The following is a 24777-nucleotide window of genomic DNA, read 5'->3' on the forward strand; positions in this document are numbered from 1 at the left end:
TATGGACAACCTATCCAGTATCAGAGCAGTGGGGGTCCAATACCTCAGAAAGGTACTGGTATAAGCTCGGTGGTGGCAATGAATGGAGCTGCGCGCTATATAGGGGCCCCTGCCGAGTACTGCAGAATAACTCCTATTCAAGGGGGCTTATTAGTAGCTCCTTGTTGGTGCCAAATCTCAGCCCCATCAACCAGATACCCCTTTGAGTATTGAAAAATATTTGTGTAGTATATAGTGGTGGCGGCACAGTATAGCACTATAATATCGTATGGCAGTTTTATCTGGCTACCGTATGGCACTATATAACAGTGGTTTGGCACCGTATGGCATAGTTTGAGGGCAATCTATGGGATGATGCCAAAATAAGGTAGCGCTCGGGACACCATACAAGCTAATGCCGCCGGCCCTGGAACCATTTCACTAGGAGAGGACAATACGTTTCATTCTGCATCGCAGCATCTTACATTGTCGCACCGGAGCCAGATCTCGTTCATTCCTTCAGCCACCGGTATAAGGAGCTTAATGATAAACTTCTGGCCCGATATATTCACATCTGGAGTCACTTCACAGCCTGGAAAACAGGAAGAGTTGGTCCACTTTATTGCCCCGAGATCTTACAAAGAACATTCATATTAAAATATGGCTGAAGACGGGAACATCACATGTGCCATAATAATCAATCACATCTGGAGGATGGTTTACATTGCACGTCTATAGGACCCCGCCGTGTCTACAAGAATATGGGAAACGGTCCGGAGCATTCAGATGCCAAGTGTTGCCCAAGTTAAACTGCTTTGGAGAAAAAAAAAAAAATATTGATTTTTCCCAAAAACCGTTCCAGACTGGTCCTCGGGTTGTGTCTGGTGCCTGGTACTCTGCCTTATTCACTTAGAGCTCAGCCGTACAATGAAACACGTGCCATGGACAGGTATTTAGGATTATTAATGGAGTGCTATCATTACTTAGTATCTTCAGCCATACAGGTCCCAAAGATCCCGCCACATCTCCCGAACGATAGACCGGAGCTCCAATAATAACTCCGAGGATCAGCATTCCACAAAGCTCAGTCACCGGCTCCTGGAGCAGATCAATGTACCCAAAAAGGTATTCCTGGCTCCGGGCGTCATGGCTGTGGCCTCACATCATTTGGCAGCGAATGTGTTTACTGCACGGCTAAACGGGGAACTGGTGACTGGACAACTGAAAAAACTACCAGCACTTCTGTATATCCAACACCACGCAAAATAACACATGACTGACTGAAGACTACTACTATAATGCCGCCCCCTACGTGCAGCAATATAACTACAATAATACTGCCCCTATGTACAAGAATATAACTATTATACTGCCCCTATGTACAAGAATAGAACTACTATAATACTGCCCCCTATGTACAAGAATATAACTACTATAATACTGCCCCTATATACAAGAATATAACTACTGTAATACTGCCCCTATGTACAAGAATATAACTACTATAATACTGCTCCTATGTATAAGAATATAACTACTATAATACTGCCCCTATATACAAGAATATAACTACTATAATACTGCCCCTATGTACAAGAATATAAGTACTATAATACTGCCCCTATATACAAGAATATAACTACTATAATACTGCCCCTATGTACAAGAATATAACTACTATAATACTGCCCCCAATGTACAAGAATATAACTACTATAATACTGCCCCTATATACAAGAATATAAGTACTATAATACTGCTCCTATGTACAAGAATATAACTACTATAATACTGCCCCCTATGTACAAGAATATAACTACTATAATACTGCTCCTATGTACAAGAATATAACTACTATAATACTGCCCCTATGTACAAGAATATAACTACTATAATACTGCCCCTATGTACAAGAATATAACTACTATAATACTGCTCCTATGTACAAGAATATAACTACAATAATACTGCCCCCTATGTACAAGAATATAACTACAATAATACTGCCCCCTATGTACAAGAATATAACTACTATAATACTGCTCCCTATGTACAAGAATATAATTACTATAATACTGCTCCCTATGTACAAGAATATAACTACAATAATACTGCTCCATGTACAAGAATATAGCTACTATAATACTGCCCCTATGTACAAGAATATAACTACTATAATACTGCCCCTATGTACAAGAATATAACTACAATAATACTGCCCCTATGTACAAGAATATAACTATTATACTGCCCCTATGTAAAAGAATATAACTACAATAATACTGCCCCTATATACAAGAATATAATATAATACTGCTCCTTTATACAAGAATATAACTACTATAATACTGCCCCCTATGTACAAGAATATAACTACTATAATACTGCCCCCTATGTACAAGAATATAACTACTATAATACTGCTCCTATGTACAAGAATATAACTACTATAATACTGCTCCCTATGTACAAGAATATAACTACAATAATACTGCCCCCTATGTACAAGAATATAACTACTATAATACTGCTCCCTATGTACAAGAATATAACTACTATAATACTGCTCCCTATGTACAAGAATATAACTACAATAATACTGCTCCATGTACAAGAATATAGCTACTATAATACTGCCCCCAATGTACAAGAATATAACTACTATAATACTGCCCCTATGTACAAGAATATAACTACAATAATACTGCCCCTATGTACAAGAATATAACTATTATACTGCCCCTATGTAAAAGAATATAACTACAATAATACGGCCCCTATATACAAGAATATAATATAATACTGCTCCTTTATACAAGAATATAACTACTATAATACTGCTCCTATGTACAAGAATATAACTACTATAATACTGCTCCTATGTACAAGACTATAACTACTATAATACTGCTCCTATGTACAAGACTATAACTACTATAATACTGCTCCTATGTACAAGAATATAACTACTATAATATTGCCCCCTATATACAAGAATATAACTACTATAATACTGCCCCCTATGTACAAGAATATAACTACTATAATACTGCTCCTATGTACAAGAATATAACTACTATAATACTGCCCCCTATGTACAAGAATATAACTACTATAATACTGCTCCTATGTACAAGAATATAACTACTATAATACTGCCCCTATGTACAAGAATATAACTACTATAATACTGCCCCCTATGTACAAGAATATAACTAATACTACAGATCCCGTTTTTATATCTTACCCCTCAGGTTCATTTGATGGGCGGGGGTTCCATTGGCTTCTTCTTTACTCTTGTAGCAGGATATTGAGGTGTCTTTGAACGTGCACCAATACTGCTTGTAACCTTTTAGAGTCAGTTTCTTGGGTCTATGTTGAGAAGAAAAAAAAAATGTAATATCTTGTGTCAGGACCACAAAGTCATCAGACGATCGGCAGCAGATATATTCTCAGCCTCCATTGAGCAAGGCATCAGACCGGACTTTCCATACACAGGGCAGAGCTGTCTATAGTAGGACAGGATCAAGTTTTACAGAACTTTACAGTTTTTTTCCCCCACAGAGGAGAGGCAATGGCTGTGCCCAGAATTTAATAACAGCCTCTTACCTTTTCATTCACATAATACAAACTGCAACAAATGGCATCAGTAGTATGCATTCAGCAGCTCTCCTTATAGACAAAAGCACAACCTCTTCCAGAATCAGCGCCACCCTTGTCCACAGGTTGTGTGTGGTACTACAATTCAACCCCACTTACATGAATAGGGCTGAGCTGTAATACCAACCTGTATACATAATATATATCAGAGATCATATCGAGATATTATATATATATATATATATATATATATATATATATATATATATATATATATATATATATATATATATATATATATATATATATATATATATATATATATATATATATATATATATATATATATAGGTGTGTGTGTATATAATATGATTATATATCTATATATCATAGATTCATAGTTATAATATATCATAGATTATATCTATCTATACACACACAGTGTAGTATGTTATAATATATATATACTAGAAGGTGGCCCGATTCTACGCATCGGGTATTCTAGAATTTACGTATTGTGTAGTTAATGTATGATTTTTGTTATATATATCTATATATATATATATAGATTTTGTTGTGTGTAGTTACCAAGTGTTTGTGTAGGAGCTGTACATGTTCTGGGTGTTGTCTGGGTGTGGCGGGGGGTGAGAGCGGTGTTGTGTGTGTGTTGCGTGTGTTGCGTTGTTTGTTGAGCGCTGTGTGTCTGTAGCGTTGTGTGTGTGTGTGTTGCGCGGTTTGTGTGGGTGTGGTGTGTTTTGGGGGGAGGTATGTTTTGTGCAATGTGTGTGTGTTGCATGATATGTGCGTATATTTATGTATGCCGCGGTGTTTGTGTGTTGGGTGTTGTGTGTGTGCAGCGTTGTCTGTGTGTGTGGGTGTCTGTGTAGGGCGGTGTTTGTGGTTCCCAGTGTGTGTGTGGTGTGTTGTGTGTGTTGGGGGAGGTGTGCACCTCCCATCGTGCTCCATCCGCCATGCTGCGCATCCCCCATCGTGCTCCATCCGCCATGCTGCGCATCCCCCATCGTGCTCCATCCGCCATGCTGCGCACTCCCAAACGTGCTCCATCCGCCATGCTGCGCACTCCCAAACGTGCTCCATCCGCCATGCTGCGCACTCCCAAACGTGCTCCATCCGCCATGCTGCGCACTCCCAAACGTGGTCCATCCGCCATGCTGCGCACTCCCAAACGTGGTCCATCCCCCATGCTGCGCACCCCCCATCGTGCACCATCCCCCATGCTGCACCAGCATCAGCCTCTCTGCCCCCAGCATCAGCCTCTCTCCTCCCAGCATCAGCCTCTCTCCTCCCAGCATCAGCCTCTCTCCTCCCAGCATCAGCCTCTCTCCTCCCAGCATCAGCCTCTCTCCTCCCAGCATCAGCCTCTCTCCTCCCAGCATCAGCCTCTCTCCTCCCAGCATCAGCCTCTCTCCTCCCAGCATCAGCCTCTCTCCTCCCAGCATCAGCCTCTCTCCTCCCAGCATCAGCCTCTCTCCTCCCAGCATCAGCCTCTCTCCTCCCAGCATCAGCCTCTCTCCTCCCAGCATCAGCCTCTCTCCTCCCAGCATCAGTCTCTCTCCTCCCAGCATCAGTCTCTCTGTCCCCAGCATCAGCCTCTCTCCTCCCAGCATCAGCCTCTCTCCTCCCAGCATCAGTCTCTCTGTCCCCAGCATCAGTCTCTCTGTCCCCAGCATCAGCCTCTCTCCTCCCAGCCTCAGCCTCCCCCAGCATCAGCCTCCCTCTCCCAGCCTTCCCCAGGATCAGCCTCTCTCCTCCCAGCCTCCGTCCTCCCAGCCTTCCCCAGCATCAGCTTTCCCCTCCCAGCCTCCCTCAGCATCAGCCTCTCTCCTCCCAGCCTCAGCCTCTCTCCTTCCAGCCTCCCCCAGCATCAGCCTCTCTCCTTCCAGCCTCCCTCAGCATCAGCCTCCCCTTCCCAGGATCAGCCTCTCTCCTCCCAGCCTCCTTCCTCCCAGCCTCCCCCTCCCAGCCTCCCTCAGCATCAGCCTTCCCCTCCCAGTCTCCCCCAGCATCAGCCTCCCCAAGCATCAGCCTCCACCAGCATCAGCCTCTCTCCTTCCAGCCTCCCCCAGCATCAGCCTCCCCAAGCATCAGCCTCCACCAGCATCAGCCTCCCTCGTCCCAGCCTCCCCCAGCATCAGCCTCCCCCAGCATCAGCCTCCGCCTCCCAGCCTCCCCCAGCATCAGCCTCTCTCCTCCCAGCATCAGCCTCTCTCCTCCCAGCATCAGCCTCCCCTCTCTGTCCCCAGCATCAGCCTCTCTCCTCCCAGCCTTCCCCAGCATCAGCCTCTCTCCTCCCAGCCTCCCCCAGCATCAGCCTCCCCCAGCATCAGCGTCTCTTCTTCCAGCCTCCCCCAGCATCAGCCTCTCTCCTTCCAGCCTCCCCCAGCATCAGCCCCCCTCTCCCAGCCTTCCCCAGGATCAGCCTCTCTCCTCCCAGCCTCCGTCCTCCTAGCCTTCCCCTCCCAGCCTCCCTCAGCATCAGCCTCTCTCCTTCCAGCCTCCCTCAGCATCAGCCTCCCCTTCCCAGCCTTCCCCAGGATCAGCCTCTCTCCTCCCAGCCTCCTTCCTCCCAGCCTCCTTCAGCATCAGCCTTCCCCTCCCAGTCTCCCCCAGCATCAGCCTCCCCCTCCCAGCCTTCCCCAAGATCAGCCTCTCTGCTCCCAGCCTCCTCCAGCACGCCGTGCTCCTCTGCCGACACTCACACACCCGATCGCATACACTCACACACACCCGATCGCATACACTCACACACACACGATCGCATACACTCACACACACACGATCGCATACACTCACACACACAGACGATATCGCACATACGCGCTCACACTCACAACATCCGGAGATACCACATGCTTCTGGCCATGTGATCCTCCGTCAGGTCCTGGAAGGTCACAACAGCACAGTATCGAGGCCGAGAAGCAAGGGATATCGCCGGATGCTGTGAGTGTGTGGATGCGATGTGATGTGTATGTGAAGTGTGTGTGAGGTGTGTGTGAGAGTGAGTGTGATCTGATGTGTGTGTATGTGTGTGTGTGTGCTGTTATGTGTGTGCGTGTGGATCTTCCGCCGCTGCAGGACCTTGATGCGCTTGTAACCAGCTGGTAACTATGCTAGCATTGTTACCAACGTATCCACACCACCCCCGTGCGAGCGGGGGGCGGCGGGGGGGGGGGGTTAGGGGAGGGAGTACAGTACTCACCTCCGTGACAGCAGTGTCAGTTCGGGGAATGCGCGGGGGGGGGGGGAAGGGAGTACAGTACTCACCTCCGTGACAGCCGTGTCAGTTCGGGGAATGCGCGGGGGGGAGGGGGGCGGGGCCAGAGCTAGCGTGCATTGCGTGAGGGGGGCGGGGCGTGGCGTGGCCGAATTGCCAATGCCTGCAGGGTGCCGGGGCGAGAGGCCAATCTGTGGGGGGGGCGGAGCCTGGGCGAGCGGCTGGCCAATCCGTGTGGGGGCGCAGCCTTGGCGAGCGGCCAATCCGTGGGGGGGCGGGGCCATGGCGAGCCCAGCGGCCAATCAGCTTTGTGTCACCGTAAGGACACAATTTTGGAGCATGACAGACAGACAGACAGAATAAGGCAATTATATATAGATACACACACATACATATACACACACAGTAATATCTACCTATACACAAATATATAATATATATACACATATATATCTATATATATCTAATATATGAAGGTGTGTGTGTGTGTTTGGCATCTGCACCGTTGCAGCTACAGCCACAAAATTTTGCACACTTACAGTGCAGCCAGAACTTCAGAAGAATGCGCAGCCACGCCCTTATATGGAATGTTAGCGTGTCACAATGCAGCCAGGGAAAGAGACAGACCCAGACAGAAAGAGGCAGACACAGGCAAAGAGACAGACTGACAGGGAAAAAGACAGACAGGGAAAGAGAGAGACAGGTTAAGAGACAGACACAGACAGAGACAGACAGACACAGGGAAAGAGACAGACAGGGAAAGTGACAGATAGATAGACATACAAGGAAAGAGATAGAGAGAGAAACAGAGATATATACAGAGGGGGAGACAGACAGAGAATGGGAAAGAAACAGAGAGACAGTTACTATCCCGGGCGTTAATACATTCTTTTTTGTTAACAGCAGTTATTAACCCGGGCGAAGCCGGGTAGTACAGCTAGTATATATATATATATATTACAGTTATGGTAAGGGGTGCAGCATCCCGTGGTGGTACTATAGAGTAGCACATTTTCTTAAAGTGACAATCCAGAATGATATTTTTTTTCTTACAGATTTGATATATTTTTGAGATTTAATAACTGTAATTGTCTCCAGAATATTTTGCTGATAATGAACAGAAATTGGATCTTGAAATGAAATTTTTTTGGCAGAAGTGGATAATTTTTGGATAACAATGCGGATTCCTTGTCCTCTTTGGATTTGTTTGGACTCCTGCAATAAATAAGGAGATGATCCCTGCTCTTGGGCGGCCATGTGTTCGGCATTGAGGCCTTTGTTGGGATCCTTCCCGCCGGCTCTGGAATCCTTCCAGGCTTTAAATCGGATAAGCAGAGCAAGAGATTGGGAGTTAATGAGCGCGGTCCTATAAATAGAGAGGCTCCCGGCAGAATTTGGAGGCCGTGCCTCTGGAGCTTGACATTTCGGGAGACGCTAAAGGAAGAGCAGATTGGGTTACTGTCACCGTCATATTGTGACAGATCTGCCATTGTCCGTCCCTGTGCCCCGCGGGGTCTCCAGTATCCTGACCTTTACCAGTATCTTGTGCCGGGAACACAAATAGCACTTGAGAGTTCACGGAGACAGATATCGTGCCATTTTGTGACGTGCCAACAACCCACGGAACAGGTTTTCATCCGAGCACAAACAAGACACGGGCAGAGGACCAATTTCTAGTCCTTTGCGGGGATGCGGCCAGCGCAGGTGCCGCTTTAATTTCCCATATACTGAGCCAATGGAAAATACATCAAGACCATAAAGCTCATATGAAAAAGGCCAAACGGTTTTATCTGTTCCAAGGCAAAGCTTTACAGTCCAAACAAATCCAAAACTCTGCATCCGATCCTCCAACGCAGATTCCTCAATATTTGGCTGGACACAGAGTGGAGCGCTCCCCTTCTTATGAAGACGGGGAAGGAAGGGGGGGGGGGGAGCCTGCTGCCGTGCTAAGATCAGGAACTGGGTAGAGGGTCTCGCTCTGCCCAATCTCATGGTGCCCCCATCATCATCCAAGGTAGTATTTAGTCCAGCCGTTTAGACCGTTTAGTTGAAGCTTTCGTTGTCCAGGACGGAGAACACTTGGTACGTGAAGACATTTTGGGCACAAAAGGCAGAGTGCTGCGCTAATCACTAATCTATGGTCAGATGTTCCTGTACTTACTTGAAGATTTTTAAGTTGTCTGTAAGTTCTGGAATGGAGGTGATGTCACCCTGAGAAAAAAATTGCAACAGAGAATTAAAGACATGAGGTGTACCAAGCGAACGGCGAAAGGTAAACCCTGTGTTTAGGGAATGGGGAGATGGTGACCCCTGACCAAACCTACCGCTGGTCCCTGGGGCCCGTCACCACCCTAGAGAGGTTATGCTCCTATGTGCCGAGCTGGATACCTGACCCTAGCTATCCCTAGTGCTGGTCCCTAAATAGGGAATGGGTGGGATAAGCTTGGTCAACCCCACTAAACACTATAGAAGACACAAGGAGGACACACAGGGGAAAAATGCATGAACTACTTATCCACAGATGACACCTGTATAAGTTCAGCAAAGTAACAGGAACGATACCACAGATGAGAGCAAGCCACCTGCTTGCAACCAGAGCTTGAATTATTTGAATATCATCACCGGCACCAGTCCAGGGAAGATGGGAGTATTTAAGCACAAGGGGAATAGTGATAATCAGCAGCTGGGTGGAAGGAGCGCTCCCCTGGGTCTTAAAAAGGGAAGAAATGCAAACCCAGCAGGAAAGCTACCTAGTATAATGCATACAAACAGCAGGAGCCATAGAAAGTCAGGGAGCATTCTGTGCAGCCAAATGCTGTGACCACTAGAAACCACATGACTGTCACTTGTGACATGAGGATATGTCATCAGAAGTGCAAAAAGGTGCAGCACAAAACACCTTCCCTCTACTGACCTTTTTGTTTTTATATTTGACTATATGAATATTATAGAAATCCAATATTCAAGAATCAGTTACACATCTCCACTTCCTGAATGGAGAACGCCTGACATGGATCACTACAAGTTATCTAGCAGCAGAACTTTGGGTGCAAACTTAGAGAATCTGTCAGCAGGTTTTTGCTATGTAATCAGAGAGTAGCATGGCGTAGAGGCAGAGGCCATGATTCCAGCTAGGTTTCACTGTTTATATTCAATCAGTGGTTTAATAGCAGAAGATCACTACAGGACAGCTGGCCTCGTGCCTCAGAGTCCAACCTCGACCCCTGCACTGATTAGCAGCGCTCTGTCACTACACAGCCTAATAATAAAAAGCTGTGCCGGAGAGAAAACTGTGACTTTGTCATAACTGCTGCATAAGTAAACTAAGGGATACATCACTGGAATCAGGGTCTCTGACCCACATCACGCTATTCTCAGATTACATAACAAAAACCTGCTGACAGATTCCAGTAAATCAGACCTGCCAAGTGTCCTGGCAGAAGGGGCAAATCTCCCAAGTGGGATTAAAACCTTCAGTAAACTAGATATGGAAGGTTCCTGAATCCATGGGGTGCAGCTTTCATCGCTGGCAATCCCAGGGGGGTGCAGATCTCAGCAGTGAACCGCAGGGGTGGAGCTCTCAACAGCGGCAAATCCCAGAGGTGCAGATCTCAGCAGTGAAATGCAGGGGTGGAGCTCTCAACAGCGGCAAATCCTAGTGGTGCAGCTCTCAATGGCGGCATTATCCAGAAGCGGACGCATAATGATCTTACCAAAATGGTTGAGGTCTTTCCTCCCTCCAGAGTGATCTCCAGATCGGACAGAGCGGCATCGACCTCATCGATTTCTTTATCGCTGTTGTTATAATGGTTCTCTGATGACATCATGGACAGCTTGTTTATATGATACTGCAAGAAACAAAAAAAACAGGGCTGAGCTGCTATGACTATAGTAAGGGTGATTATTTTGTACATGTGGATGTAGCAGAGCTGGGTTTGTTGTTGGGCACCACTTGTGTTAGTAGGATGGATTTAGGGAGCATCTCCCAGGCTGGCTTGGCGGATCATGGGCGGCACTGATGAGGTCATCACACAGCACAGTGATGTCACTTTAGTGTCCGATCCCGCCAGGATTGGCTGTATGTCCAATATTGGGGTTGGTGATATCTACGCAGTCTGAACCCTCTCAATAGCAGCATAAGGCCTTGTTCACACACTGCGTTTTTGCTGCAGAAATTTGAGAAAATGGCTGTAACCTTTCTGCAGACATTTCCCAGCAAAACCTATGGAAAAAAAAAAAATTAGCTGTGTGCACACTGCAATTTTTTCTCAAGAAAATTCTCTCAGTAGATTTTCTTGAGATAAAGAATGAGCAGTCGCTTCTTTTCTGCAGATAGCTGCGTTATTCACTCCACTGACTGTAATGTAATCATGAAATCCCGCAGGGAATAACGCAGGCAGCAAATTCTGTGCGTTTCATTGCGTTTTCCTGCGTTCTTCCCGTGTTAGTTCACGTTTTTCGGGACATAATGTTCATCACTGACCTGCGTTTTGCAAGGAAGTGATGTCATTATGGGCTCATTAAATGACCGTTCCGTGTGTCCTGGTCAGTTCCTGTTTTTTTGCGGACCCACGGACAGGACCATCTTTTCAATGTCTTTTGTGTAGGATCGGATGGTACACAGTAGCACTTCCATGTGCATCCGATCCTACAAAAAAAAAAACAAAAAAAAAAAACACATCGGATGCCGTATGTCCGTTCCGTTATTATGGAACGTGTCCTATTCTGTTCCGTAATAATGGACCGTGACTCAATACAAGTCAATGGGTCCGCAAAATCCCTGGAAGCCGCACAGAAGCACTTCCGTGTGACCTCCGTCGGGTGCCTGTGCAGTCTGTGTCCTGCTCCCTGACAGCCCCGCGGCTGCCCGCACTGCAGTGTGTCAGTGTCTGCTCGCATTGCAGTATCAGCAGCTTCTCACACTGCAGTGCGGGCAGCCGCGGGGATGACTAGCGCTGTTGTCAGGAGGTTAGATAAGATCATTACCTGCTGTGATGATCTCCTGATGTCAGCATTGTCACTGGCTTCTATGCCCGCCGCATTCTCACATCAAGTCTCGCGGTGACGTCACGGGATCCCGCGATACTGCAGAGAACGCGGCGGGCATAGAAGTCAGTAACAGCGCTGACGTCAGGAGTGCAGGAGATCGTCACAGCAGGTAATGATCTCATCTAACCTCCTGATGGCAGCGCTCGTCATCCCCTGCAGTGACCTGGGCTGACCTCATGATGTTAGCTCAGGTCACTGCACTACTCTCCCAGCCAATGGGGAACATTCTGTTCCTCATTGACTGGGACAGCGACTATGGTATAGATCGTTGTGGGACCCCCTTATTGGATTACACCGGACCCAGATTTTATTGTTGTTTTAAATAAATTGGTGAAAGAGGGAATGTTTTGGGGAGTGGTTTTTCAAATAAAACTTTTTTTGTTGTCCACTTTTTTTTTTTTTTAATTACTGACTGGGTTCGTGATGTTTGGTATCTGATAGACGCGTGACATCAGTAACCCCAGCGCTTGATGCCAGGTGACATTACACATCTCGCATCAACCCCATATATTACCCCGTTTGCCACCGCACCAGGGCAATGGGATGAGTTGGGGAAAAGCGCCAGGATTGGCACATCTAATGGATGCGTCACTTCTGGGGCGGCTGTGGCCTGCTATTTTTAGGCTGGGGAGTGTCCAATAATGGTGGACCTCCCTAGTCTGAGAATAGCAGACCACAGCTGTCCGCTTTACCTTGGCTGGTGATCCAATTTGGGGGGGACCCCACGTTTTTTGTTTTAAATTATTTATATTTAAAATAACAGCATGGTGTGCCCTCTGTTTTGGATTACCAGCCAAGGTAAAGCTGCCAGCTGTGGTTTGCAGGCTGCAGCCGTCTGCTTTACCCTAGCTGGCTACAAAAGATAGAGGGACCCCCACGTCGTTTTTTTTAATTATTTTTTTTTTTGGCTAAATACAAGGCTAAGCACCCTTTAGTGCCACATGAAAGTCACTAAAGTGTGCCAGCTTAGAATATGCAGGGGGGCAGGACATATATGTCTCATCTATTACCTATTTATCCATCCATCTTTCTATCTATCCATTATCTGTCTATTCATCCATCTATCAATTATCTATATTATTTATTGCTGTTAAAGCATTAAAAAACGCATGGAACAACCTGCAAAAAAAACGCACCAAAACGCGGTAAAAACGCACACGTTTTTTCGGTGCGTTATTGGTGTGTTTTTCAACGCAGGTGCGCTAATCCTTCACTCAAGAAATTTCTTAAGAAAATTTCTTGAGAACAATCCTTTTTCTAGTGCGCACAGAGCCTAAAAGACTAGACCGCAAGGATCTGGGAGAAGTCCGGCTTTACATGGTGATGATCCGCTGTAGCCACCGACACGCGCTCAGCTCAGCTACATCGTCACTTCTCCCTAACAGAAGTAAAGCAGCTCCAGATGTTGTACGAGCGCAGACCCCCTACCGGCGGCAGGATATTAGAGAATCCGCAGGCATTATCTGCCATCTACCCCGAAGACAAAATATTCCCACCAGATCCTCAAGAAGCCGAGGTGTGAGGAAACAGAAGGAAGCAATGATGGGAGGAGTAGTGCTCCATGGAGAAAGTGTCATAAAAATTCTATGAGCAGATCCGATAAATAGAACACTACAACGCCCAACATTTTATGTATTTATGTATACAGAATAATATTCATATCCAGTGGTCAGGTAATAATGGGGGTAGTAGTAGTCTAAATATATAATAGACTGGTATTATAGTTACGCCCAATGGTCAGGTCATGTTAGGGGTCATAGTGCTGTCTGTATACAGTGTATTGGTATTGTATTATAGTCAGATCCTTTATTCGGGTCATGTTTGGGGTTGTAGTGATCTATATATAGAGTATAACAGAAGACTACAACCCCCAGTATAGAGTATTAGAATTGTATTATGATGGAGCAGCAGTGTTTTCTGTATAGGGTATAGTCGAATTGTATTATGGTCATGTTGGGGGTTGTAGTGTCCCGTTTATAGAGTACAGCACATTGGCATCATAGTTATACCCCTATCAGCCAATGTTGGGGGTTGTAGTGTCCTTTGTACACACTATAAGAATGGATTATGGTTCTAGTCATTTGCTGGTTCATATTGGGGGTTGTAGTGTTTCATGTACAGAAGCTGCATTATGATCATGTTGGGGGTTGTAGTGTCCTGTGTTTACTGTACAATACAATAGCATTATAGTTCTACCCAGAGATCTGCTAATGCTGGGGGTTGTAGTGCTCTATGTATATTGTAACCTAGTTAAGCCCAGCGGTTTGTTCATATTGGGGGTTGTAGTGTTTCACGTACAGAATGTATTTGCACTGTATTATGATCATGCTGGTGGTTGTAGTGCTTCATTTACAGGGTATAATAGTGTGGCGCCCTGGACTAGCCAGGTCGTCACAGGTAACATACATACATCCCCACCCCCACTAGACAGCAACATTAGCCAAACACAAAATCCTTGTTGCCTCCCTCCAGTGTCGGATGTCCACACCAGGTGGGGCGGAGCCAAGCGGTTGGCCCCACCCACCGAGGAGTTCACAGGCCTGCAGGCGGGAAAAGCTGAGAGTTGAGTTCAGGAGTTGAGTGGAGGAGGTTGAAGTGAAGTGTGTCTGGGTTTGGAACCCAGGCACTGACAACAAGGTCGGCAGACGGTGGTGGCCGTCTGCAGGAGTGGTGAATCGATGCGGAACCGTAGGACCGGGGTCGGGCGTTGGCCCGCCGGTACCGACCGGGGAGCGAAGTGAAGCCAGCACACACAGGCAGGGCCATCGGACCCCGACTAGGCTTGGAGTCGCCGTCAACGGTCAAATCCGAGTGTAACAGGAACCCCAGGGGTTTCGTAACAGCCAAAGACCCGTCAGAAGGCAACCGCCCACACAATGAGGGTATACAGCTACCGCCTAAGGCTAGAGACCCAAGGGCCAGCGCCTGCGGGCAAACGGGCTCCTCCGGCATCCATACACCGGGGAGCGGACTACCGTTGGGGATCCACCGTAGTCAAACAAGTGCACAAAAGGTGCAGGGAAAGACAGCCGCCATCACCTGTCCGGGGAGAGACACTGCAGCCGGCTTCGGGACCCGTCCATCCAGCCGTTTGGTTTACCGAGGACTTTGTGCATCTCTTGCTGAGTAAGTACACCCGTGCCATCCGGCACCGCGCCGCGCTATCCCTGCAACCCTGCACCTCACCAACCCTGCCTCCCTGTCACACCACCGGGCCCCGGGACCACCAACCCCTACCCACGAAGGGGGAAACCAAAATCCCAGCTGCTCCCTACCATCGCTCCCGGGATCCCCGTCATCAGCAGCAGTGGTGCCCATCTTCACAACCCGTGGGTGGCGTCACGGACTAAATATCCCAAACCAACCACCCTTTCACTCACGGGCGAGGAGCGCCGCTCGAGTCCCCGGATCTGGCCCACCGCTTGAGCCACCGAGCAGCAGCAGCCACAGCAGCACCGGACCAGAGCGTTAGCGAGTGCGGCAGCGGCGTCCTCCCCGCCCGCGACAATAGAATTGTATTTATCGTCCTGTCCAGGGATTCGGGTCACGTTGAGGGTTGTAGTGTTCTATGTATAATAGAATAGTCATGTAACATAGAATTTTTTCAGTACAGATTCTTTACGTTTTGTCCCCCTCACATCCACATTTCCGGGCTCCGCGCCCCTGTACGGTTACACGCTCGCTCTATGTGAGTCATGATATCAGATGTCTCGGAGTGGAGGCCATTAATGGCTCTGGGTGAATCAGCAGCGCGGCTGACAGCGTCCGGCGTGGATGGCATCGCACCGAGTGTCCGGATCACATTCCCAGACGCTGCGGGGAAGGAGATATCCTGATATCTGATCTGTGGAGAGGAGAAATCTCCAGCCTCCTCCACACTGGGCAGGATCCGAGCTCCGGTAACATGGCCGCCGGTGTCACTCCCGGGTGGGGACATTATTGGGCCCTTATAGGACGTCTGCTGTGAGCGGCCAAATTCATGGAATTAAGGTTGAGAGATGCAAGGAAACGACTCCACCCTCCCCGGCCGCTTATAAATAGCGAGGACGGCCGGTCACCCCCGCAGCTGTGCAAGAAAAACAGATCCAGTGTCACATCCACACAAAACCACAACAGGAAATGCAGCCGCCTCAGAAACGTCTCCGCCGAGGACCCCGCAGCCCCCCGCATACAGGCGGTATTTATAGCAGGTGAACAGCATTAACCCCTCATCTGCCACTGCAGTTTATTCCGCCTAGTAACCGACATACAAATAGGCTCAGATTTATTAACATTGGCGTTTGTCACCAAGAAGGGGGCACTGGAGTAACATCCACTGGGAGCGCCCACCTTGTTAATGAATTTTACACATTTTGACAGACGTACGCCTCCGCCAGGGTCTGGTGTAAATGTCTTATTATTCACGCCACTTTCATGTCATAAATGATGAATTTGCTGGGTGCGCTTGGTAACGTTCTGCCCTAGCGTCTCCACTTTTGCTAATGGAGCCATGAAAGCATCAAAAATTTGCACAAATTCCACAAATTTTGGCAAAATCTACTTTAATTATGGCCTTGGTCTCTATACATAAATTCAGCTGCATAGTCTGACTTAAAGGGGTTATTCACTGCTAAAAACCTCTTCTGATTCCACATTTTTACCCCAGATAAGGCTGGAATCACACTTGCGAGTGTAAAATCGGACCGAGTCTCATGAAGGTGTCACCGGTGACCGCAAATCCCCTGAGTGACTGAAGTGATCTCCGCTATCAGCGGTGCAGTTACTGAGGTTACCCGCGGCCACAGATTAAGTCCTCCAGTTGAGATCTGTGGCCGCGGGTAACCTGAGTGACGTCATCGCTGATAGCACGACTCACTTCAGTAGCTGCGGGGAGCTCACAGAGAGCGGTCGTGGTCTGTGACCGCTCTCCGTCAGCTTCTGATGTAGCAGAGCTGAAAGCGTCGTGGGACCTCTGTGGATTATGTCGGACCTGGAGGGGTATTTGAATAAAGTGATGAAAGGGTGGGGTTTTTTTTTGTCATTTATTTAAAATAAAAAGGATTTTTGGGTGTATGTTTTTTTTTTCTTTAACTTACAGATTAATCATGGAAGGTATCTCGGGGAGACGCCTGCCATGATTAACCTAGGACTTAATGGCAGCAGCCCATAGCTGCCACTAACGCCTTATTACCCCGATTGCCACCGCACCAGGGCAATTCGGAATGAGCCGGGTACAGTCCCGGGACTGTCGCATCTAATGGATGCGGCAATTTCAGGAGGCTGCTGGCTGATATTTTTACGGTGGGGGGCTCCCCATAACGTGGCGCTCCACATCCTGACAATACCAGCCTCTAGCCGTATGGCTTTACCCTGGCTCGTATGAAAATTGGGGGGGACAGCATGCCGTTTTAATTTTTTAATTATTTATTTAATTTACTGCATGATATAGACCCGCCCACCGGCGGCTGTGATTGGTTGCAGTGAGACAGGTGTCACTCAATGTGGGGGTGTGTCTGACTGTAACCAATCATAGGCGCTGGTGGGCAGGGAAAGCAGTGAATACAAGATGGAATAATGAGTGTCTGGCTTTTTCAAAAGAGAAAAAGCCGCTGGAACTTTGTGACAGCCGTGCAGCGCAGCGCAGTGATCGGTGAGTATGAGAAAGGGGGAAGAGGGAGATAGAGACCGACAGACAGACCGACTGACAGAAATTGACCGACATTGAGAGACCTCACTCATTTCCAGTGTTTTCTGCAACATGCGATAAATGTATTTAGAAAAACGCATGTCACTAGGATGGGTGTGTGTGCCGTCCGTGTGACATCCGTTTTTTCCACGCACCCAGTGTTTCGTTAGGGAGACACGCGCGAGAAACTCACCAAAGCGCAACATGCTGCGATTTTTTTCTCAGTCCGATTTGGACTGAGAAAAAAATAGCACATGGGAGCTGCCTCATTGCTTAACATTGATCCGAGTGCAATGTGAGATTTTCTCGCATTGCACTCGTGCGAGTTAATCGCAATTGTGAAGCCGGCCTAAAATTAAGCCTGGACTCCCCTCCTATACCGGCGCTGTTCCAGCAGTGTCCCGGTTCACGGTGCATCCAATCAGCGCAGACTTCCTTCTCCCAGCCTTCGGACCAAATGAGCAATCAACAGGAAGGGAGTATAGCCTCAGCCCTCACTTCCTGTTGATTAACTTGTTTGGTCCAAAGGCGAAGAGAAGGAAGCCGGTGCCGACTGGACGCAGGGCTCGCATGACGTCACAGCCCCACGCGAACTCTGACACTGCTGGAATCGCATTGGCACGGGAGGAGAGTATAGGCTTTATTATTTTACCTTAAGGAAACATGTGAAGTCAGAAAAAAGGTTAGTCCAATTAATGGACAACCCCTTTAAGAAATCCCTATTGATCACCTGTGATCGCTGGGAGAAAATAGAGTTTCCGGCCATTCTTTTCTCCCTGCAGTTGCCACTTGTGAGGAAATGCGGTATTACAGTCTGGTTATTCATATACAGTACATGTAATACATAGACAGGCGAGGTAATGGAACTTTAAACCGATTTTTTTTTTTGAGTCTCTCTGCTCTGACTCCGGAGGAGAAAAAATAAAATAATCCAAAAGGAATTTCCTGTATAATTACAATAAAAAAAAAAAAAATGGCAAAGCCAATAAATGACCAATTTAGGTCACTAGAGTCAACAAACTACAACTCCCAGGATGCCCTGCTCTCTACGTGCTCTCTCTTTTGTTTTGTTTCCCATCCTACACAGACTTTCTAAACAGCTGGAGCGCAGCAGGCTGTGACCCCGCCTCTAGCGGTCGCAGAGAGCAGCTACAAATGTTAAGTATGCACGAAAAACAGAGGACGATCTGTATTTAGGAAAAAGAACACAAAGAACAGACCGGAGCAACAGGAAAAAAATCTTTGTATTAAAAAAAAATGAAAAAAAATAAAATGATGAACTAGAAAAATATTGTTGTTTTTGTCAACTGTACAGTCTTAAAGATGTGCAAAGCTCAGCAAAGATGCAGGAAGAGCGTCTATTCCAGGCCCGGCTCTCAGATGTGCTGCACACTCCCTGCCAGGAACGCAGAGGATCAGAGACCAAGTCCACAGATATAGACCGGACCAAATAATATCAGAAGCAAAATCTCTTCCCTGTCACAAAAGACCCACGGGAAAGGATGAGAATGGTAACAGGTCCCAAATAGTGATGAGCGGGCACTACCACGCTCCTCGGGTGCTCAGTACTCGTAACTATTGATGAGCGGGCACTACCATGCTCGGGTACTCAGTACTCGTAACTAGTGATGAGCGAGCACTACCATGCTCGGGTACTCTGTACTCGTAACTAGTGATGAGCGAGCACTACCATGCTCGGGTACTCAGTACTCGTAACTAGTGATGAGCGAGCACTACCATGCTCGGGTGCTCTGTACTCGTAACTAGTGATGAGCGGGCACTACCATGCTCAGATGCTCTGTACTCGTAACTAGTGATGAGCGGGCACTACCATGCTCGGGTGCTCAGTATTCGTAACTAGTGATGAGCGGGCACTACCATGCTCGGGTGCTCGGTACTCGTAAGAATCAGTTGGACACTTGGACAGACTCAATTTGAGTACCCAAAGTATAATAGAAGTCAATGGGGAACTCGAGCATTTTTCTGGAAGAGGTCCTGGAAAAATGCTCGAGTCCCCCATTGACTTTTATTATACTCTGGTACTCAAGCGGCACCCATCCAAGCATCCAACTGCTGGTTACGAGTACTGAGCACCCGAGCATGGTAGTGCCCGCTCATCACTAGTTACAAGTACAGAGCACCCGAGCATGGTAGTGCCCGCTCATCACTAGTTACGAGTACAGAGCACCCGAGCATGGTAGTGCCCACTCATCATTAGTTACCAGTACTGAGCACCCAAGCATGGTAGTGCCCGCTCATTACTAGTTACGAGTACAGAGCACCCGAGCATGGTAGTGCTCGCTCATCACTAGTTACCAGTACTGAGCACCTGAACGTGGTAGTGCCAGCTCATCACTAGTTACGAGTACTGAGCACCTGAGCATGGTAGTGCCCGCTCATCACTAGTTACGAGTACTGAGCACCTGAGCATGGTAGTGCCCGCTCATCACTAGTTACGAGTACTGAGCACCCGAGCATGATAGTGCCCGCTCATCACTAGTTACCAGTACTGAGCACGCGAGCATGGTAGTGCCCGCTCATCACTAGTTACCAGTACTGAGCACCCGAGCATGGTAGTGCCCGCTCATCACTAGTTACCAGTACTGAGCACCCGAGCATGGTAGTGCCCGCTCATCACTAGTTACCAGTACTGAGCACCTGAGCATGGTAGTGCCCGCTCATCACTAGTTACCAGTACTGAGCACGCGAGCATGGTAGTGCCCGCTCATCACTAGTTACCAGTACTGAGCACGCGAGCATGGTAGTGCCCGCTCATCACTAGTTACCAGTACTGAGCACCTGAGCATGGTAGTGCCCGCTCATCACTAGTTACCAGTACTGAGCACCGGAGCATGGTAGTGCCCGCTCATCACTAGTTACCAGTACTGAGCACCGGAGCATGGTAGTGCCCGCTCATCACTAGTTACCAGTACTGAGCACCCGAGCATGGTAGTGCCCGCTCATCACTAGTTACCAGTACTGAGCACCCGAGCATGGTAGTGCCCGCTCATCACTAGTTACCAGTACTGAGCACGCGAGCATGGTAGTGCTCGCTCATCACTAGTTACCAGTACAGAGCACCCGAGCATGGTAGTGCTCGCTCATCACTAGTTACCAGCACTGAGCACCCGAGCATGGTAGTGCCCGCTCATCACTAGTTACCAGTACAGAGCACCCGAGCATGGTAGTGCCCGCTCATCACTAGTTACGAGTACAGAGCACCCGAGCATGGTAGTGCCCGCTCATCACTAGTTACGAGTACTGAGCACCCGAGCATGGTAGTGCCCGCTCATCACTAGTTACGAGTACTGAGCACCCGAGCATGGTAGTGCCCGCTCATCACTAGTTACGAGTACAGAGCACCAGAGCATGGTAGTGCCTGCTCATCACTAGTTACGATTACTGAGCACCCGAGCATGGTAGTGCCCGCTCATCACTAGTTACGAGTACAGAGCACCCGAGCATGGTAGTGCCCGCTCATCACTAGTTCCGATTACTGAGCACCTGAGCATGGTAGTGCCCGCTCATCACTAGTTACGAGTACAGAGCATCTGAGCATGGTAGTGCCCGCTCATCACTAGTTACGAGTACAGAGCACCCGAGCATGGTAGTGCCCGCTCATCACTAGTTACGATTACTGAGCACCCGAGCATGGTAGTGCCCGCTCATCACTAGTTACGATTACTGAGCACCCGAGCATGGTAGTGCCCGCTCATCATTAGTCCCCAACACTAAGGCGGGCTTTGCACATTACAACATCGCAAGCCGATGCTGCGATGTCGAGTGCGATAGTGTCCGCCCCCGTCGCACGTGCGATATCTTGTGATTGCTGTTGTAGCGAACATTATCGCTACGCCAGCTTTACATGCACTCACCTGCCCTGCGACCGTCGCTCTGGCCGTCGCCCCGCCTCCTTCCTAAGGGGGCAGGTCGTGCGGCGTCATTGCGACGTCACACGGCAGGCGACCAAAAGCGGCAGAGATGAGCAGGATGTAAACATCCCTCCCACCTCCTTCCTTCTCATAGTAGCCGGCGGCAGGTAAGGTGATGTTCCTCGCTCCTGCGGCTTTACACACAGCGATGTGTGCTACCGCAGGAACAAGGAACTACATCGCCCGTCGCTGCACCGGCATTATGGAAATGTCGGAGAATGCACCAATGATACGATAACGACGCTTTTGCGCTCGTTAATCGTATCATCTAGGATTTACACACTATGACATCGCAAGTGACGCCGGATGTTCGTCACTTTCGATTTGACCCCTCCGACATCGCACCTGTGATGTCATAGTGTGCAAAGCCGCCCTAAGACTAACAGGTAAAGGAGAAAAAAAAAAAAGAAAAAGAAAAATATTAAACCAGACTTCATGAAGTCCTCATCTACCCACCTGCAGAGCGGCGAACATCATCATCTCCTCCTCTGTGCACTCAATCTCCTCCAGCAGGATGGACCATTTTGCTTGTTCAAAGAGCTGATTGATGCGGATGGCGTCATACTACAAACACAAGAAAAGAAAAACACACAGTCAGTACAAAATGGCAAAACCTAGCACTTTAAAAAAAAAAAAAAAAAAAAAGGGGGATCGGATCAGTTTAGTGGAAAAAGAAGATCTAGCATTGGGGAGAAGCTCCTGCTGCAGGTAGAGGCCATACAAAAAGGTTTGAGAAAAGAGGGAGAGGTGGATGTGCAATTTTATGGAAATATAGAAGAGGGCCTTACGTGGGACAACATCCAACATCGGAGGAGAGGCATGGAGAGTTTCCCATTGTCACACAGACTATGATAGACCCAATTGTTTGCAGTCATGGTAAACTAAGAAAAAAATACCAGCACTTCTAGAGTGTCCCTTTAAGTTAGAGATTGTCATCATTTTACACATCTGCTGTGTTGGGGTGATTAGGAAGGATTTTTTTTGCTGATAGAAGGTGGATTGCAGCAGTAGTTCTTGGTCTGTGGTCACACATATCCTGTAATACAGACTTGGCACATTCCTTATCGGCCTAAGTCATTTCCTCATGTTACCTTTTTCCGTATAGAATGCCCTTAAAGGATAAACTTGTTTTTCTGTCATTCAAGGAGCAAATTCCTTATTGTGATGCCTCTATTCCTCCATACCATAAACTTGTAAAATTTAAAGAAATGCCTGGAAGTGAGACTCTAAGTTCCTCTGGGCGCTACGTCTTAAGATATTAGACATGAAGTATTGGAATATGAGGACAATGGATGAAAAAAATGTAGGGCATCAAAAGGGGTTAAATAAGATTAGAATTCCAGAATTACCTTCGGATTCAAATCAAAGAAGCTGTGATACTTGAATCGCAGCAGTAAAGCCTCATTTTCTTTGACATCTTGTTCCATAAGTGATCGCGAAGAGTCCAGCCAGCTGAAAAGGAGAGAAAATGAAAAAAATATAAATATAATTTTATTTATTTTTATATATAAACACACATAATATTATTTAATGTGTGTGTATATATACACACACATATAATTATATATATATATATATATATATATATATATATATATATATATATATATACACACACACACACACAATATTATTTAATATATGTGTGTGTATAATATTATTTAATATATGTGTGTGTATAATATTATTTAATATGTGTGTGTGTATAATATTATTTAATATATGTGTGTGTATAATATTATTTAATATATGTGTGTGTATAATATTATTTAATATATGTGTGTGTATAATATTATTTAATATATATATGTATGTATGTATGTATGTATGTATGTATGTATGTATGTATGTATGTATGTATGTATGTATGTATGTATGTAAAATATATATTTCTCTCTCTCTCTCTCTCACACACACACACACACACAGACAGCTGGCCAAAAGTATTGCCACCCCTGCAATTCTATCAGAGAATACTCCGTTTCTTCCTGAAAATGATTGCAATCACACATTCTTTGCTATTATCTTCATTAAATTTGTCTTCAAGGAAAAAAAATAAAAAAAATTGTCATAAAGGCCAAATTGGATATAATTCCACACCAAACATAAAAAAAACAAAAAGAGGGAGGACAAAAGTATTGGCACGGTTTGAAAAATCCTGTGATGCTTCTGTAATTTGTGTAATTAACAGCGCCTGTAACTTACCTGTGGCACCTAACAGGTGTTGGCATTAACTAAATCACACTTGCAGCCAGGTGACATGGATTAAAGTTGACTGAACCTCTGTCCTGTGTCCTTGTGTGTACCACATTGAGCACTGAGCACGGAGAAAAGAAAGAAGACCAAAGAACTGTCTGAGGACTTGAGAATCCAAATTGTGAGGAAGCATGAGCAATCTCAAGGCTACAAATCCATCTCCAAAGACCTGAAAGTTCCTGTGTCTACAGTGCACAGTGTCATCAAGAAGTGTAAAGCCCATGGCACTGTGGTAACCTCCCTAGATGTGGAAGGAAAAGAAAAATTGACGAGAGATTTCAACGCAAGATTGTGCGGATGGTGGATAAAGAACCTCGACTAACATCCAAACAAGTTCAAGCTGCCCTGCAGTCCGAGGGTACAACAGTGTCAACCCGTACTATCCGTCGGCGTCTGAATGAAAAGGGACTGTATGGTAGGATACCCAGGAAGACCCCATTTCTTACCCTGAGACATAAAAAAGCCAGGCTGGAGTTTGCCAAAACTTACCTGACAAAGCCTAAAACGTTTTGGAAGAATGTTCTCTGGTCAGATGAGACAAAAGTAGAGCTTTTTGGGAAAAGCCATCAACATAGAGTTTACAGGCATTCAAAGAAAAGAACACGGTCCCTACAGTCAAACATGGCAGAGGTTCCCTGATGTTTTGGGGTTGCTTTGCTGCCTCTGGCACTGGACTGCTTGACCGTGTGCATGGCATTATGAAGTCTGAAGACTACCAAAAAATTTTGCAGCATAATGTAGGGCCCAGTGTGAGAAAGCTGGGTCTCTCTCAGAGGTCATGGGTCTTCCAGCAGGACAATGACCCAAAACACACTTCAAAAAGCACTAGAAAATGGTTTGATAGAAAGCACTGGAGACTACTAAAGTGGCCAGCAATGAGTCCAGACCTGAACCCCATAGAGCACCTGTGGAGAGATCTCACAATGGCAGTTTGGAGACGGCACCCTTCAAATCTCAGGGACCTGGAGCAGTTTGCCAAAGAAGAATGGTCTAAAATTCCAGCAGAGCATTGTAAGAAACTCATTGATGATTACCGGAAGCGGTTGTTCGCAGTTATTTTG

The 24777-nt window shown here is 46.9% G+C and overlaps 1 protein-coding gene across 2 annotated transcripts in view; it reads right to left on the reverse strand.

Moving 5' to 3' along the window:
• FERMT2 (FERM domain containing kindlin 2) overlaps nucleotides 1–24777 on the reverse strand; it is an 88049-nt gene that overhangs the window by 10420 nt on the left and 52852 nt on the right. For both annotated transcript variants that reach the window (XM_075331141.1, XM_075331140.1), the window contains 6 exons: nucleotides 22810–22912; nucleotides 21917–22024; nucleotides 10528–10662; nucleotides 8976–9025; nucleotides 3227–3351; nucleotides 465–571 (listed from right to left, as the gene is read on the reverse strand). In XM_075331141.1, the coding sequence (XP_075187256.1) occupies nucleotides 465–571; nucleotides 3227–3351; nucleotides 8976–9025; nucleotides 10528–10662; nucleotides 21917–22024; nucleotides 22810–22912 (628 nt within the window). The remainder of the gene's footprint in view (nucleotides 1–464; nucleotides 572–3226; nucleotides 3352–8975; nucleotides 9026–10527; nucleotides 10663–21916; nucleotides 22025–22809; nucleotides 22913–24777) is intronic.

The sequence above is a fragment of the Anomaloglossus baeobatrachus genome, chromosome 12, assembly GCF_048569485.1.
Source record: "Anomaloglossus baeobatrachus isolate aAnoBae1 chromosome 12, aAnoBae1.hap1, whole genome shotgun sequence".
NCBI lineage: Eukaryota > Metazoa > Chordata > Amphibia > Anura > Aromobatidae > Anomaloglossus > Anomaloglossus baeobatrachus.